The 18,362-nt window shown below is 36.8% G+C and overlaps 1 protein-coding gene and 1 pseudogene across 1 annotated transcript in view; one reads left to right on the top strand and one right to left on the bottom strand.

The window, feature by feature from the left end:
• The window catches only part of CFAP47 (cilia and flagella associated protein 47), a 515,984-nt gene that overhangs the window by 41,717 nt on the left and 455,905 nt on the right, over positions 1 to 18,362 (top strand). Inside the window, exons 10-12 of the mRNA XM_044235156.1 lie at positions 7,677 to 7,863; positions 8,794 to 9,007; positions 18,046 to 18,198. Of these exons, the coding sequence (XP_044091091.1) occupies positions 7,677 to 7,863; positions 8,794 to 9,007; positions 18,046 to 18,198 (554 nt within the window). The remainder of the gene's footprint in view (positions 1 to 7,676; positions 7,864 to 8,793; positions 9,008 to 18,045; positions 18,199 to 18,362) is intronic.
• LOC122897021 lies at positions 12,304 to 12,867 on the bottom strand (annotated as a pseudogene).

Here is an 18,362-nt window from a genome sequence, read left to right as displayed (position 1 = left end):
TGTACAGAGTGAAAATCCTTTGTACATATTTCTGGGTTCAGTTTGATAATATTTAGTTGAGGAATTTTGCATATATATTCATTAGGAACATTGACCCATAGTTTTCTTTTCTTAAACGTCTTTGGTTTTGACTGAGTTAAGCTGCTGTTATAGAGTAAGTTGGAAAGTTTATGGAATAAACTTTTTGGAATAGTTTATGAAGGGCTGGTGCTAATTCTTCTTTAAATGTTTGATTAAAAAAAGGTTTGATAAGATTCACCATCAAAGCCATCATGTTCTGGGCTTTTCATTATCAGAAGGTTTTTGATTTCTAATCAATCTCTTATTAACCCAGGGCTATTCAGATTTTTCATTTCTTCTAGAAACAATTTTAGAAGTTTGCAACTGTCTAAGAATATGTCCATATCATCTAGGTTATCTAATTTGTGGTCATATACCTGTTCATCCTATTACCTCATACTTTGTTTTATGTATGTATGTCAATTTTTGGTTTTCTGTTTATGGAAATCAACTACTTTGTTCACATGCATTTTATTTTAATAGTTTTTTTCTTTATTACATTTTAAAAATTTGATTCCAGTATAGTTAGTGTACAGTGTTATATTAGTTTCAGATGTACAATGCAGTGATTCAGCATTTCTATACACTACTCAGTGCTCATCATGATAAGTGCACTCCTTACTTCCCATCACCTGTTTCACTCACCCCACCGCCCTCCTCCCCTCTGGTTGCCATTGGTTTGTTCTCTATAGTTAAATGTCTGTTTCTTCATTTGTCTCTCTCTTTTTTCCTTTGCTCACTTGTTTCTTAAGTTCTATAAGTAAAATCATGTGATATTTGTCTTTCTCTGACTGACTTATTTTGCTGAGCATTATACTCTCTAGCTCCATCCATGTTGTTGCAAATGGTAAGATTTCATTCTTTTTAATGTCTCAGTAATATTCTAGTGGGTGTGTGTATGGCATGTATATATACATGGTGTGTGTGTGTGTGTGTGTGTGTGTGTATATATATATATGGCATCTTTATCCATTCACATATTGATGGACACTTGGACTGCTTCCATAATTTGGCTATAATGAATAATGCTGCAATAAACATAGAAGTGTATATATCCTTTTGAATTGGTGTTTTTGTATTTTCTGGGTAAATATCCAGTAGTGCCATTACTGGATCACAGGGAGGGTAGTTCTATTTTTAACTTTCTTTAAAAAAAATTTATTTTTGTTTATTTGACAGAGAGATTGAGAGAAAGAGAGAATGCATAGTCGGGGGAGTGGTGGGCAGAGGGAGAGGGAGAAGCAGGCTCCCAGCTGAATAAGGAGCATGATGTGGGGCTTGATTCCAGGACTCTGGGATCATGACCTGAGCTGAAGGCAACTGCTTTTTTTTTTTTTTTAAAGATTTTATTTATTTATTTGACAGAGATCACAGGGAGGCAGAGAGGCAGGCAGAGAGAGAGGAAGGAGGAAGCAGGCTCCCTGCTGAGCAGAGCCCAATGTGGGGCTTGAACCCAGGACCCTGGGATCATGACCTGAGCTGAAGGCAGCGGCTTAACCCACTGAACCACCCAGGTGCCCCAAGGCAACTGCTTTTTCAACTGAGCCACCCAGGTGCTCCTATTTTTAATTTTTTGAGGAACCTCCATACTGTTTCCCACAGTGGCTGTATCAGTTTGCATTGCTACCAACAGTGCAAGAGGATCTCTTTCTCGGTACATCTTCGCCTACACTTGTTTCTTGTGTTACTGATTTTAGCCATTCTGATAGGTGTGAGGTGATATCTTATTGTGATTTTTGGTTTGTATTTCCCTGATGATTAATGGTGTTGAGTATCTTTTCATGTCTGTTGGCCATCTGTATGTTTTCTTTGGAAAAATGTCTGTTCATGTCTTCTGCCCATTTTTTATTAAAGATTTTATTTATTTATTTTCAGAGAAAGACACAACAAGAGAGGGAACACAAGCAGAGGGAGTGGGAGGAGGAGAAGCAGGCTTCCTGCTGAGCAGGGAGCCTGATACAGGGCTTGATTCTAGGACTCTGAGATCATGACCTGAGCCAAAGGAGGATGCTTAATGACTGAGCCATGCAAGTGCCCCTTTCTGCCCATTTTTAATTGGATTATTATTTTTTTTGAGTGATGGGTTGTATAAGTTTTTCACATATTTTAGATACTAACCCTTTATCAGATATGTCATTTGCACATAGCTTCTCCTATTTAGTGGATTGTCTTTTAATTTTATTGATTGTTTTCTTCATTGTGCAGAAGCTTTTAATTTGAATGTTCCCTCAGTTTTTTTTAAAAAAAATATTTATTAATTTGACAGAGGGAGAGAGCACAAGCAGGGGTAGCAGCAGGCAGAGAGAGGGGGAAAAGCATGCTCCCAGCTGAGCAGGGAGCCTAATGCAGGGCTGGATCCCAGGAGGATCAGGACCTAAGCTGAAGGCAAATGCTTCATCGACTGAGCCATCCAGGCACCCTGTTCCCTCACTTTTTATTGTTGATAGTGATAGTCTCTCTTTCATTCTCAATTGTAGCAAAATGGTCTTTCTCTCTCTCTCTCTCTCTCTTTTTTTTTTTTTGCTTGGTGAGTCTAGCTAATAATTTTCCATTACTGTTGATCATTTCAAAGACAGTTCTAGATTTGTAGATTGTCTCAATTGCTTTCAGTTCTCTATTTCATGTATTACTGCTTTTCTCTTTATTCCTTTTCTTCTCTTCAGTTTGGGCTTACTTTGTTCTTCTTTTTTCTGTTTTCTAAGGTGGAAATTTCGGTTATGATTTAAAGACCTTTTAAATTTACTTATTTTGTTTTAAAGATTATTTATTTATTTGACAGAGATCACAAGTAGGCAGAGAGGCAGGCAGAGAGAGAGAGGAGGAAGCAGGCTCCCCGCTGAGCAGAGATCCCGATGTGGGGCTCAATCCCAGGACGCTGGGATCACGACCTGAGCCAAAGGCAGAGGCTCTAACCCACTGAGCCACCCAGGCGCCCCTACTAATTTTTTTTTAAACTTAAAAAAAATCATTTATTTTTGACAGAGAGAGAGAGAGAGAGAGAGAGAGAGAGAGAGAAAGAAAGTACCTGAGCAGGTGTAGCACAAGTCAGGGGGGCAGACAGAGGGAGAAGCCGACTCCCCAGTGAGCATGGACCCTGATGGGGGACTTGATCCCAGGGCACTGGGATGGTGACCTGAGCCAAAGACAGGTGCTTAACTGACTGAGCCACCCAGGTGCCCCTAAATTTACTTTAATCACAGCTTTTGCTGTATTTCATTAGTTTTGGTATGTTGTGTTATAGTTTTCCTTCATCTCAGGGTATTCTCTAATTTCCCCTGAGGTTTCTTTGACCCATTGATTACTTAGAAGTATATTGTTTAATTTCTACATATTTGTGAGTTTTCCATATTTCCTTCTCTTTGTTTTTTTTTTAACAATTTCTATACTTTATTGATAGTCTCTATTTTGTGAGATGTTTTCTTTCTTTCTTTCTTTCTTTCTTTCTTTTTTTATTTTTAGATTTTTATGTAACACACTGAGAGTGTTCACAAGTAGGCAGAGGGGCAGGCAGAGAGAGAGGGGGAAGCAGGCTCCCCACCGAGCAGAGAGCCTAATGTGGGGCTCAGTCCCCGGACGTGGAGACCATGACCTGAGCTGAAGGCAGAGGCTTAACTTTGAGCCACCCAGGCACCTGTGAGATGTTTTCATACCTTTTCTAATTCTTTTCTTATTGAGATATAATTAATAGATAGCATTAGTATAATGGTATTTGTAAATATTAGAAAATGATCACCATAATAAGTCTGTTTAATATCTATGACTATACATAGTTATAGTTTTTTTCTCATGATAAGAACTCTTAAGATTTACTCTTGTAGGGGCGCCTGGGTGGTTCAGAGTTAAGCCTCTGCCTTCGGCTCAGATCATGATCCCAGGGTCCTGGGATTGAGTCCCACATTAGTCTCTCTGCTCAGTGGGGAGCCCGCTTCCCCCTCTCTCTCTGCTGTCTCTCTACCTACTTGTGATCTCTCTCTGTCAAATAAATAAATAAAATCTTAAAAAAAAAAAGATTTACTCTTGTAGCAACTTTCAAATATGTGATATAGTATTATTACTATAGTCACTATGCTGTACATTGTGTCCTCATGACTTATTTATTTTGTAACTGGAAATTTGTACCTTTTGACCCCCTTCATCCATTTCACCCATCTGCTTCCCCTTGTCCTTGCTACCACCAGTCTATACTGTGTATATATGAGCTTTTTTTTTTTTTAGATTCCACATATGAGTGAGTTCATATGGTATTTGTCTTTCTGTGTCTGACTTATTTAACTTAGCATAATGCCTTCAAAGTATATCCATGTTGTCAAAAATGGGAAGGTTTTGTTCTTATTGATAAACACTTTATATTTCTTGTCTTTTTGATAATAGCTGTTTTGACAGGTGTGCTATGATACTTCATTGTGGTTTTGATTTGCATTTCCCAGATAATTAGTGATGTTGAGTATGATGATTAATGAGTCCTATTTTTTCCCATCTCATCGGTTACCTTTTCATTTTGTTGATGGTTTCCTTTGCTATACAGAAGCTTTTTAATTTGATGAAGTCCCACTTTATTTGTTTATTTTTTACTTTTGTTTCCTTTGCTTTTGGTGTCTTCTTTTAATGCTTTGAACATATTTTCTGTTAGTCATTAGAGCATATTTATATTAGTCAACTTATGTTTGTCTAATAAATTCAACATTTGCGTTTCTTTAGGCACAGTTTCTTTTTTTCTTTTCTTTTTCTTTTTTTTTTAAGATTTCATTTATTTATCTGACAGAGAGAGAGGGAGCAAGAGAGCCCAGGCAGGGGGAGTAGTGGAGGGAGAGGGAGAAGCAGACTCTCCACTGAGCAGAGAGCCTAAGAGGTCTCCATCCCAGGACCCTGGGATCATGACCTGAGCTGAAGGCATATGATTAACTGATTGAGCCACCCAGGCGCCCTGTCAGGCACAGTTTCTATTTATTGCATTTTTTTGTGTGTAGTGGCCATACTTTGCTCTTTCTTTTCACGTCCCATAATTCTTTGTTGGAAACTGGGCATTTTAAATGGTATAATTTGGCAACTCTGAAATCAGATGGCTCCCAAGATTAGTTTCATTGCTTTTTTTATTAAGATTTTATTTATGTATTTGACAGAGAGAGAGATCACAAGTAGGCAGAGAGGCAGGCAGAGTGGGGAAGCAGATTCCCCGCTAAGCAGAGAGCCCGATGTGTGGCTCCATCCCAGGACCCTGAGATCATGACTTGAGCTGAAGGCAGAGGCTTAACCCACTAAGCCACCTAGGCACCCCTGTTGTTCTTTTTCTTTAGTGACCTTTTAGACCAAGTCTGTAAATGTCATTTTCTTTGTTGTGTCCAGCCAATCAATGGTCTACTCAGTTAATTTAGGGGTCAGCTAATGATTGGGTAGAGCTTCTCTTAAATTTCTTTAATCAGTAAGGCTCAGCCTTTGCCAAGAGCCTTTGTGTAAGTGTACTTGGCTTAGGCATATCTTTATTGTTCTGTCAGGTAATTTATAGCTTTTTTTGGCCTTTAATTTCAGCTTGTACAGAGTCTCAAAGTCAGCCAGATTTCAGAAATTAGAGCTTTCTCTAGTCTTTCCTGGGCATATACACTGTCATACATATGTGTGTGATGAGGTAGATTCCCAGGAGTATGTGAGAGCTTTTCAAATACCCTCTGAATATTTCTGTTTTAATTTTCCTTTTTTCTTTTTTGTTTTGTTTTGCCTCTTATTGGCCTTAAATGGTAAAGCTACTTCAAGTTGCTGTGATGTTTAGCAATTGCTGCTGATTTTTTGATGGGGAGGAGAAGGGGGTACAAAACAGGGAAGAGAGTTTACAAAGAATGAGCCCTGAACCAGGTCAGTTAAAAATAATACTCTTATAGTAGGCTTTGTAGCTAGCTTCTAGACAGGACAAATAGGGACAATTCTCTGGGGATAGGATTTTTGGAGAGCTCCAAACCCAATCTTTTCCCTCCCTGGCTGCTAGGCTAATAGTTTTTACAGCTGCCATAGTTACAAGGCTGTCGTTTTAAAAAAGAGCTCAAACCTAGAATAGGAGGATGGGATGGCAGTTTATAAAAATGACAGAAAACCTGTTATCCTTCAGAGATTCAGCTATTTTTAAAATTTTATTTAAATTTAGTTAGCCAGTATATAGTACATCAATAGTTTTTGATGTAGTGTTTAATGATTCATTAGTTGCATATAACACCCAATGCTCCTGACATCACATGCCGTCCTTAATGCATATCACCTAGTTACCCATCCCCCCCGCCCCCAACCTACCTCCCTTTCCACAACCCTCAGTGTGTTCCCTGGAGTCAAGAGTTTCATGGTTTGTCTCCCTTTCTGATTTCTTCTCATTCAGTTTTCTCTCCCTTCCCCTATGATTTTTTTAAAAGATTTTATTTATTTATTTGACAGACAGAGATCACAAGTAGGCAGAGAGGCAGGCAGAGAGAGAGGAGAAGCAGGCTCCCTGATTGATAAGCAGAGAGCCCAATTTGGGGCCCGATCCCAGGATCCTGGGATCATGACCTGAGCTGAAGGCAGAGGCTTAACCCACTGAGCCACCCAGGTGCCCCTCCCCTATGATCTTCAGCGCTATTCCTTATATTCTACATATGAGTGAAACATATGATTATTGTCTCTCTCTGCTTTACTTATTTCACTTAGCATAATCCCCTCCAGTTCCATCCATATCAGTGTAAATGGTGGATATTCATCCTTTCTGATGGCTGATCAGTTATTTTTTTCTTAAATATTCCTTGGATTTTTATAAGCTTTGGGTAATTTTAGAATATGTATAAAGTTGATTTTGACAATTATTCCAGTGGTTTTTTTCTCCTTTTGGGGAGTAGATATTTGGAAATCCTTGATTTGCTATTCTGGAGGTGCTTCAATACCACTGTTCTTAATTTTTTCTTGAATACTTTTCCAATAATATATATCTTAAAGGTCTATCAATGTCATATATGGTATTTCTAAGCTTCTTTTATATTATGGTGATGGACTAGCTCTCCTTAAAAATTTTATAAACTTCTTATTTTTTTTAAAGATTTTGTTTATTTGACAGAGAGAGATCACAAGTAGGCAGAGAGGTAGGCAAAGAGAGAGGGGTAAGCAGGCTCCCTGCTGAGCAGAGAGCCCAGTGCAGTGCTTGATCTAGGACCCTGAGATCAGGACCTGAGCCGAAGGCGGAGGCTTAACCCAGATGCCCCTATAAACAGTTTTTTTGTTGCTTTTAATTTTTTCCCAACAGTTTAATATTATTTTTGTAATCCATTTGGACTGCTGAAACAAAATACCATAGATTGTTTGGTTTAAACAACAGAAATTTATTTCACACAGTACTGTAGGCTCGAAGTCTTAGATCAAGGTGCCAACTTGGTCAGGTAAGGGCCTTCCTCTTGGTTGTAGCCTTCTAATTGTTTTATTATATGGTAGAAGAGTCTAGGGAGCTTTGTGGGGCCTCTTTTATAAGAGCGCTAATCCTATGACCTAATCGCATCCCAAAGGCCCTACCTATCCTAATTCCATCACATGGGCATTAGGTTTAAACATATGAGTTTGCGGGATTCACAGACATTCAGCCTATAGCAACTTGTTACTTTTTCTTTTTTTAGAATGTGACATGTTCATTCATTCCACATCAAGTAGGAGTCTTTAAAGTGAAGCAACTGATAGAGATTATTGGCTCAGTGGCAGATGAAAATTTGCAGTCATCACTGAAACCTTTTCATCAAATATATTTAGATTTCAAGAGCGTCTGCAAACCTTCCACCAAGAAAGTTGTGATGAAAATGAATCCTGGTAAGCTAATGTGGACACACTTTTTCTTAAATAAAGTTTATATAGGATTATTTTAACACACCGATTGCTTAGTTATATATGTCAAATGTAGTCTTATCTTGTGGTTCTTACCTTATGAATGCATCAAAATCACATAGAAGGCTGATTAAAATAGATCTCATTGGTCTATATCCCAGAATTGATTGTTATATAAGACTTTGGTAGAACCCAAAGATTTGCATTTCTAACATGACCCTGACAGTAGTTGATGCTGCCATTTTGGGGATTACAGTTTGCATAGCATTGGTTTAGTGATTTATAAAATGTATTAAATATTTATTGGTTTTTATATTTTATTCTTCTACATTTTTGTTTGAGTCTATAATATAAACTACTTTTGACCATTCCATGGATTATCTTATGGCTGTAATACTCAGTTATCTTTTATACATTGAGCCATATGAAATTGCTGATATTCAGCTCTCTCTGATCTATAAAATCTTTTTTTTTTTTAAAGATTTTATTTTATTTATTTGAGAGAGAGAGACAGTGAGAGAGAGAATGAGCGAGGAGAAGGTCAGAGAGCGAAGCAGACTCCCCATGGAGCTGGGAGCCTGATGTGGGACTCGATCCCGGGACTCCAGGATTACGCCCTGAGCCGGAGGCAGTCGTCCAACCAACTGAGCCACCCAGGCGTCCCTGATCTATAAAATCTTATGTTTCATAGGCTAACTCATTCCTTTGAGTTACTATGTTTTCTTTTTTATATGTGCAATATTTTATAAATTGTTTTGTGTATGTCCATTTATTAGATGAAATAGTTGTATTTTCTGAATTTGTTTAGGGATTTAGTTTTAAGTTAGAACCAATGGTGTAGTGCATTAATACATGGATATTAATTGGAAAGCTGAAATTAAATAACATTTAACTTAATATCCAATTCTATAAAAGGTATATCCCCTTTGGTCACTAATCCTACGGGACAATTTGTGGTTAGAGACTTGCCTAAATACAAGGACCGTGCACCTGTTACAATGCTTCAATCAGCCATGACACGTCTTCACAATCATCGCATAAGTAAAGAGTCAATGAAGGGTGCACTGATAGCCTTTCCCAATGATCGAGCTGCAAGTATCAGGTCTGGAGACCAGCATAAACTTTTCAGGTAACATGTTATATTAAAACCCAGAAATTTTGAAAGACACAATGACGAATATGATATGCAGGTCTTAGCAGATCCTGTTGTAGCAAACTAATGATGATGATAATAATAATAGTAATAAAATTTTACTTTATCTCTCTTGTTTTGTTTTACATTGGAGTTGATGGTTATTGAATGCTACTATATTTGCTTTTTCCTACCTCTCATCACCTCTACTGTATACTTTACAGGAAGGGAATGCTTTACCAGATGATTATTAAAATATGCTGTTGACAAGTATAGAGTAATAGAAAAAAATCACGTTTAGAAATATATCAAGGGGCGCCTGGGTGGCTCAGTGGGTTAAAGCTTCTGCCTTCGGCTCAGGTGGGATCTAGCCCCGCATCGGGCTCTCTGCTGAGCCAAGAGCCTGCTTCCCTTCCTCTCTCTCTGCCTGTCTCTCTGCCTAATTGTGATCTCTGTCTGTCAAATAAATAAATAAAATCTTTAAGAAAAAAAAGGAAATATATCAAGTTCTCAGGTTTGACTGTCATATTCATTAAGTATGGCTTACAGCTTGAATATATCTAAGGTAAAAATAAACACTTACAGCTGTGAAAAACCAGTCATTGTCATCATCATCATTATCATCATCATCATCATCACCTTTGTTCCCCTCAAAGTCACATTTCTCATAACTAATCCCAAACTGAACTAAGACCTCAACAATTAGGATCAAAAGTGATGTTAAACCTCAATTTATATCGATTGAAACCTCAAAGAAATCACTACCTTACAAGTGCTTAGTGAGAAGGAACCCAGGCATCCTGGTTTTTACACATTTGAGACTGAAACGAATTTCTTTTCTGCCTGTTGTTGTGCTACTAGTACACCATCTAAACTTGATAATGTCCCTGGGATTTCTCTACTTGTCTCTTTACCTTTGGTGAGCTCACTTAATTTTATAGCCGTTTTCTTGCAATATCATTTGATATTAGGCCATAATTGTTTTATTATCCACAATTGGAAAATTCGGAGTCTTTTCATAGTCAGTATTATTTTATTTTAAAAATTTTATTCATACCAGCCTCTCTCTCTCTATTGTTTGACAAGTACCATGGAACATAGGAATGCAGAAATCACTCAGATGTCATTTTAAATAATTATGTAGTATAAAAAAGGAAAACTTATTTCTCCCTCTGACTCATTGCACTCCCTCCCATACAGAAGTATCTTTTGGGAACAACTTTTTATGTATCCTTTTCAGTTCTTTCCTATGTTTATAAAAATATGTTTGTATAGACATATGTTAATTTAATATTAATATTTTTTCTGTCTTAATCAGTCTTAATCATATGATCTAAAAATGCCAGATTGAAAAAACATGCTTTACTTAAATTCAATTTAGGTAAAATGTAGTTCTGCCAGATTTAAAAAAATTATTTTATTTCTATTAGTTAACATATAGTGTATTACCAGTATCAGAAGTAGAGTTCAGTGATTCATCAGTTGCATATAATACCCAGTGCTCATTACATCACATGTCCTCCTTAATGCCCATCACCCACCCTTCCCCTGAAATTCCACATATTAGTGAAATCATACGATAATTATCTTTCTCTGATTGACTTTTTCCCTTAGCATAATACTCTCTAGTTCCAACCATATCATTGCAAATGGCAAGATTTCAATTTTTTGATGGCTGACTAATATTCCATTGTGTATCTATACCACCTCTTTATCCATTCATCTGTCGATGAACATCTGGGCTCTTGCCATAGTTTTGGCTATTGTGGATAGTGCTGCTATAAACATTGGGGTGCATTTGCCCCTCTGAATCACTATGTTTGTATCCTTTGGGTAAATACGTAGTACAGTAATTGCTGGGTTGTAGGGTAGCTCTATTTTAGCAACCTCCTTACTGTTTTCCAGAGTGCCTCTGCCAGCTTGCATTTCTACCAAGAGTGTAAGAGGGTTCCCCTTTCCCTACCTCCTCATTCTTGTTAATTTTAGCCTTTCTGACTGGTGTGAGGTGGTATCTCATTGTGGTTTTGATTTGTATTTCCCCCATGACAAGTGATGTGGAGCATTTTTTCATGTATCTGTTGGCCATTTGTATGTCTTCTTTAGAGCAATGTCTGTTCATGTCTTCCACCCATTTCTTTAGTGGATTATTTGTTTTTTGGGTGTTGAGTTTGATCAGCTCTTAAGCTCTTTATAGATCTTGTCTGATTTTTTTTTTTTTTTTAGGAAAGCTAAAGATTTCATATTTCTCTCAGGGCCAAAATTATTTTTCTCAATTTACTCTTTTCCATATTAGTAGAGATACAAAATTTAGCTTTTTCTGGTTAGCAATTAGTAACTTGAATGAAATTTTCTGATGTATGAAATTATTGGTGACTATAATTGCTATTTTATTCTTAATGCATTTCATTAATGATTTTGACAAGAAAATAAAGTAAGTTTGGAATTTTTGTCTAATTTTTGTTTACTACAGTATGTCCTGTGTTTAGAAGAGTGTCAGGCATATAATAGGCACTGGGTAAATATTTTTTAATACATAAATGAAGAAAAGTGTTTTATTTGCTTAATAATCTTTGTCCCCTGGGGTGCCAGGTTGGTGCTGTTATTAAGCCTCTGCCTTTTGCTCAGGTCATGATCCCTGGGGTCCTGGGATCGAGCCCATATCGTGCTCCCTGCTCAGTGGGAAGCCAGCTTCTCCTTCTCCCACTCTCCCTGCTTGTATTCCCTCTCTCACTGTCTCTCTCTCTCTGTGTGTCAAATAAATAAATAAAATCCTTTAAAAAAGCTTTTAAAAAAATAATCTTTGTCCCTTGTATTTTGAACATTAAAAAAATCATCTCCTCAAAGCTAAAGAGGTATTTCATGAAGTTTATTCTTTTTTTTTTTTACATTATCCAGTTAGTTTATTGAGTATTATCTACAGAATATGTATGTACCTATATTTTATGTAAGAAAAAAATATGGTTTTTCGGTCTTCACCATAACAACTGCTCCATTTAGAAATAATAGTAGTCAACATTAAATACAACTCTATTTTCCTAACAACCATGCATCTTTATATTAGACCACTCACAGGACATTGCTTCCTAATCAACCTAAATTTGCAGTAAAATAGGTTTTCAGAAATATGTCTTTATGACATTGACAAACTAAAATAAGTTCTTAAGGCAAATAGCTATAAAATCTGGACAGAAACTTCCTTAGTTTCTCATCTTAAGAAGCAGCTTCTCAAATCATTTGGAAAATCAGCCTAGAGGTAAGTACAATAAACCACAGTTCCCATCCCTTCTTGAAGCCATCTTTCCTGAGAATTGATGAAATAGCACCTGTTGATAGAAGATAGTAAAAAGGCCTGAACCTGATACTTAAGCTTTAATTCTGGATCAGTTTTCTGACTTGGGCTGGTCCGGAGTTACTTCCTTCAGAATCTTCATCAGTGAATATAAGTGAGTATGTGCTAACATTATCTCTTTCAGCTCTGCAACTTCTTCTGGTAGAGACAAGTTGTGAATATCCATCTCAGATGCATTTACTATGGCTTTTGTTTTTAACTGATAGCATTTTGTCACTGGAAAGGCAAAAGTGACCCCTCAAGGCATCCAGAGCAGCATGGGTAGAATACAAATGGAAACCAATGGGAGTCCCACAGGAAGTACAGAATAAAAGGTTTTAAGTGCTGCCTTTGAGCGAACCATCAATTCCAACTACGAAGGGAGCTTCCAAAACCACGTTATTTGTGACTCCTGCGTGTCCCACTCCATAGAAGTCGTACAAGAGTGTTTGTCAGTTGTTTTCTTAGCGGCAGCACAAAAATCACCCCCCGGAAGCTGTGCACATTGCGAACGAGGCCGAGCTGCCATCTTTCCGCAGGCCCAGTTTATTCTTTTTTAATAAATCTTTATTTCGGGGGCGCTTGGGTGGCTCAGTGGGTTAAAGCTTCTGTCTTCGGCTCAGATCCCAGGACCCTGGGATCAAGCCCCGCATCGGGCTCTCTGCTCAGAAGGGAACCTGCTTCCCTTCCTTTCTCTGCCTGCTTCTCTGCCTACTTGTGATCTCTGTCTTTCAAATAAATAAATAAAATCTTAAAAAAAAATTTTTTTTTCAAAGATCAACTCAAAATGAATAAAAGACCTCAACGTGAGACAGGAATCCATCAGAATCTTAGAGGAGAACATAGGCAGTAATCTCTTTGATATCAGCCACAGCAACTTCTTTCAAGATACGTCTCCAAAGGCAAAGGAAACAAAAGCGAAAATAAACTTCTGGGACTTCATCAAAATCAAAAGCTTCTGCACAGCAAAGGAAACAGTCAAAAAAACAAGGAGGCAACCCACGGAATGGGAGAAGATATTTGCAAATGACAGTACAGACAAAAGGTTGATATCCAGAATCTATAACGAACTCCTCAAACTCAACCCACACGAAACAGACAAACACATCAAAAAATGGGCAGAAGATATGAACAGACACTTCTCCAATGAACACATACAAATGGCTATCAGACACATGAAAAAATGCTCATCATCATTAGCCCTCAGGGAGATTCAAATTAAAACCACATTGAGATATCACCTTACACCAGTTAGAATGGCCAAAATTAACAAAACAGGAAACAACATGTGTTGGAGAGGATGTGGAAAAAGGGGAACCCTCTTACACTGCTGGTGGGAATGCAAGTTGGTGCAGCCTCTTTAGAGAACAGTGTGGAGATTCCTCAAGAAATTAAAAATAGAGCTTCCCTACGACCCTGCAATTGCACTCCTGGGTATTTACCCCAAAGATACAGATGTTGTGAAAAGAAGGGCCATCTGTACCCCAATGTTTATAGCAGCAATGGCCACGGTCGCCAAACTATGGAAAGAACCAAGATGCCCTTCAACGGATGAATGGATAAGGAAGATGTGGTCCATATACACTATGGAGTATTATGCCTCCATCAGAAAGGATGAATATCCAACTTTTGTAGCAACATGGACGGGACTGGAAGAGATTATGCTGAGTGAAATAAGTCAAGCAGAGAGAGTCAATTATCATATGGTTTCACTTATTTGTGGAGCATAACAAATAGCATGGAGGACAAGGGGCGTTAGAGAGGAGTAGGGAATTTGGGTAAATTGGAAGGGGAGGTGAACCATGAGAGACTATGGACTCTGAAAACAATCTGAGGGGTTTGAAGTGGCGGAGGGGTGGGAGGTTGGGGTACCAGGTGGTGGGTATTATAGAGGGCACGGCTTGCATGGAGCACTGGGTGTGGTGAAAAAATAATGAATAATGAAAAAAAAAAAAAAAAAATAATGAATAATGTTTTTCTGAAAATAAATAAATTGAAAAAAAAAAAAAAGAAACAAAAAAAAATTTTTTTTTTATTTTGGGGTGCCTGGGTGGCTCAGTGGGTTAAAGCCTCTGCCTTCGAATCGGGTCATGATCTCAGGGTCCTGGGATAGAGTCCCACATTGGGCTCTCTGCTCAGCAGGGAGCCTGATTCCTCCTCCCCGCCCCGCCCCGCCCGCCTCTCTGCCTGCTTGTGATCTCTGCCTGTCAAATAAATAAATAAATCTTTAAAAGAAAAAAAAAAAGTTGTTCTCCAATCCAGTAACATGGAATCCATTTCTCAGTGTCATATTCAATTTCTTTCATCAGTGTTTTATAGTTTTCAGAGTATAAATCTTTCACCTCTTTGGTTTGGTTGATTCCTAGGTATCTTATTGTGTTGGGTACAATTGTAAATGTGATTATTTTCTTAATTCCTCTTTCTACCACCTTATTATTAAGTTATAGAAATGCAACAGATTTCTGTAGATTGATTTTGTATCCTGCGTCTACTGAAATTGTTTATCAGTTCTAGTGATTTTTTGGTGAAGTCTTTCAGATTTTCTATATATAATAATCATGTTATCTGCAAATAATGAACATTTTACTTCTTCCTTACCTATTTGGATGCTTTTTATTTCTTCTTGTTGTTTGACTGCTGTGGCTAGGACTTCCTGTACTCTCTTGAATGGAAGTGGTGAGAGTGGACATTCTTGTCCTGTTCTGGTCTTGGGGGAAAAGCTTTCAGTTTTCCCCATTGGGTATGATATTAGCTGTGGGTTTTTGCTTTATGGACTTTTTTCTTTTGAGGTATGTTCCCTCTAAACTTACTTTGTTTAGGATTTTATCATGAGTAGATGTTGTACTTTGTCAAATACTTTTTCTGTGTCTATTGAAATGATCATATGGTTTTTAACCTTTCTCTTACTGATGTGAAGAATCATGTTGATTAATTTTCAAATTTTGAACCACTTTGCAACCTAGGAATAAATCCTAGTTGATCATGGTGAATGATTTTTTTCAATGTGTTGTTGAATTCAGTGTGCTAGCTTCATGAAGTTTTTTTCTTTATGGTGCTAATAAGCATTTAGGTATGTTAATAACCAGCTCTTTGTGACTCTAGGCATTTACTTTACTACTTCTTTCCATGTCTTTCTTTTACTTCTTTTTGCAGACCTCGGGACTTCAGTTATAGGAACCATTTCTAGATTCTAAATGTGGTTACGGTTCCTCAAGCCTGAGGAAAATTTGAATTTCAGCAACTGTCTTTGTTTTGTTTTGTTTTTTTTTTTTTGCTTGCTTTAATTTTTTACTGAATTATAGTTGACATTGAAATATATTAGTTTCAGGTATATATCATATCGATTTGACAATTGTATACAGTAGACAGTTCTTATAAGTATAGCTATCGTCTGTCATCTTATAATGTTGTTACAGTATTATTGACAATATTTTCTATGCTGTAGTTTTCATCTCTGTGACTTATTTATTTTATAACTAGCAATTTGTACCTCTTTTATCCCCTTCACCTATATTACCCATCTCCCTCACTCTCCTTTTCCCTGGCAACCACTAGTTTATCTCTATATTTGTATTTCTGTTTTTCTGTTTTGTTTTTTAGATTTTACATGTAAGTGAAATCATATGGCATTTATCTTTTGCTGTCTGACTTCTTTCAGTTAGCTTAATTCCCTCAGTCCATCCATGTTGCAAATAGCAAGATTTCATTCTTTTTTATGGGTGAGTGTAATAATCCATTGTGTGTGTGTGTGTGTACATATATACACACATATATATGTATATATGTGTATGTATTATATCTTATTTATTCATGCATCTATTCATAGACACTTAGATTTCTTCCATATCCTGGCTATTGCACATATCTTTTTGAATTAGTGTTTTTGTTTTCTTTGGGTAAATACCCAGAAGTGGAATTACTGGGTTGTATGGTATTTCTGTTTTTATGTTTTCGAAGAACTTCCATACCGTTTTCCTCAGTGGCTCTACTAATTTAAATTCACACCAAGAGTGCAGGATGGTTCCCTTTTTTCTACATCCTCATCAACACTTATTGTCTCTTGTCTTTTTAATATTAACCATCCTGATTTGTGTAAGGGGACATCTCATTGTGGTTTTGGTTTTTATTTCCCTGATAGTAAGTGATGTTGAACACATTTTCATGAGTCAGTTGGCCACATGTGTGTCTTCTCTGGAAAAATGTCTATTCTAGTCATCCTCCCATTTTTGAATTGGATTATTTGGGTTTTTTTGGTGTTGAGATGTATAAGTTCTAAATAGATACATATATTTTGGATATTAACCCCTCATTGCACATATCATTGCAAATATCTTCTCCCGTTCAGTAGGTTGCCTTTTCATTTCATTTTGCTGATGGTTTCCTTCATTGTGCAAAAGCTTTTTAGTTTATTGTAACCAAATAGTTTATTTTTACTTTGTTTCCCTTGCCTGAGGAGACATAACCCGAAAAATATTGCTAAGGCTGATGTCAAAGAGATTACTGCCTATGTTTTCTTTTAGGAGTTTTATGGCTTCAAGTCTCACATTTAGATATTTGTTTCATTTTGAGTTTATTTTTGTCTGTGGTGTGAGAGAGTGGTCCAGTTTCATTCTTTTGCGTGTAACTGTCCTGTTTCCCTAGCATCATTTATTGAAGAGACTGTCTTTTCCTCATTGTATTTTCTTGCCTCCTTTGCAGAAGATTAATTGACTGTATAAGCATGGGTTTATTTCCGAGTTTTCTATTTTTTCTGTTGATCTGGGTGTCTATTTTTTGCCAGTATCATACTGTCTTGATTATTGTAGCTTTGTAGTTTTATCTTTAAATCTGAAATTGTATTACCTCCAGCTTTATTCTTCTCAAGATTGCTTTGGTTCTTGGGGGTCTTTTCAACAACTGTTTTTGAATAGCAGAACATTTATTTTTCTCTTATTGCCTTACTCTCATAAAGACTGTCATTCAGTTAAAGTTATCTTACATAACCATTTAGGACTTGAAAACAGGGACAAATACTAAATTTCATTTGACCGTATAACTAATAGATTTATATTGAGTTAATTATTGAGGGTAACCGTCTTAATGATTGTTAAAATCTGTTGAGGATTAGGCAGACCAACATCAGAAGATCTGAATAATTATACATTGTTTTTATGGAGAATATGTGGCAAATGAAAGGAAGAACATGAACTCAGATGAGTGATCATGAGATATACATAGATGTACTTTATTTATGGGATTGGTTTCTCTCTATGCCATTGATGGTACTTGCATAAGCTTTGAGATACTAAAAAAACAATATGTTTAGCAAAAGTATAATTATGTATGTATTTTTCTAATTTTTTTCATAACAATGTTAAAGTAACTAACTCTTAGGAAACACTAACCTGATTCAGATCTAGTCCCGTGTGTAAATCTAGAACTCTCCGAATTGCTTACTTGATTAATTCCCTAAGAGTAGTTTTAGAGTAGGCACCATTGTATCCCAGTGACCTTAGGAATTTTCTCTAATTAGGTTAGGAAGAAAATTAGATCTAATTCTAGTTCTATATGTCATAATGTCTTGCCATGTAAGAGGATATGAGGGAAAGAACTAGGACCTGCTCTCTTCACCTTTCTGTGCTTAGCCGTCGGCATAGGAGACACTCAATAAAGACTGATTAAATCAATGCATATATATAAATATTGACATAACTTTCTCATCTTGTAGGACGATTTTCACAAAAATTCCAAGATACAACTATGTCGATCCTGATTATGCATATACTAAATTTGAAGAAATGGAAAAGCAAGCACATGAAAACTATTATGAAAGATACATTAAACATTTAAGAAGTGTGCGCCTACGGAAACGAGTAGAGAGGTAAAGTTCACTTCCTCAAACAGTATGAAATGGATCGTGGTGCCTGCAGGGCCAGATTTGTTTTTTTTCTTTACTCCTTAGTTTCTTTTTAGTGATTTAAGGGACCTTTTCATATATGAACATAGCAACACCTTGAACTATTTTAATTGAGGTTATCTCTTTCT

The sequence above is a fragment of the Neovison vison genome, chromosome X (assembly GCF_020171115.1).
Source record: "Neovison vison isolate M4711 chromosome X, ASM_NN_V1, whole genome shotgun sequence".
NCBI classification, from domain to species: domain Eukaryota; kingdom Metazoa; phylum Chordata; class Mammalia; order Carnivora; family Mustelidae; genus Neogale; species Neogale vison.
The sequence above is the reverse complement of the archived record's forward strand: the minus strand, read 5'-3'. Positions and strand labels throughout refer to the sequence as shown.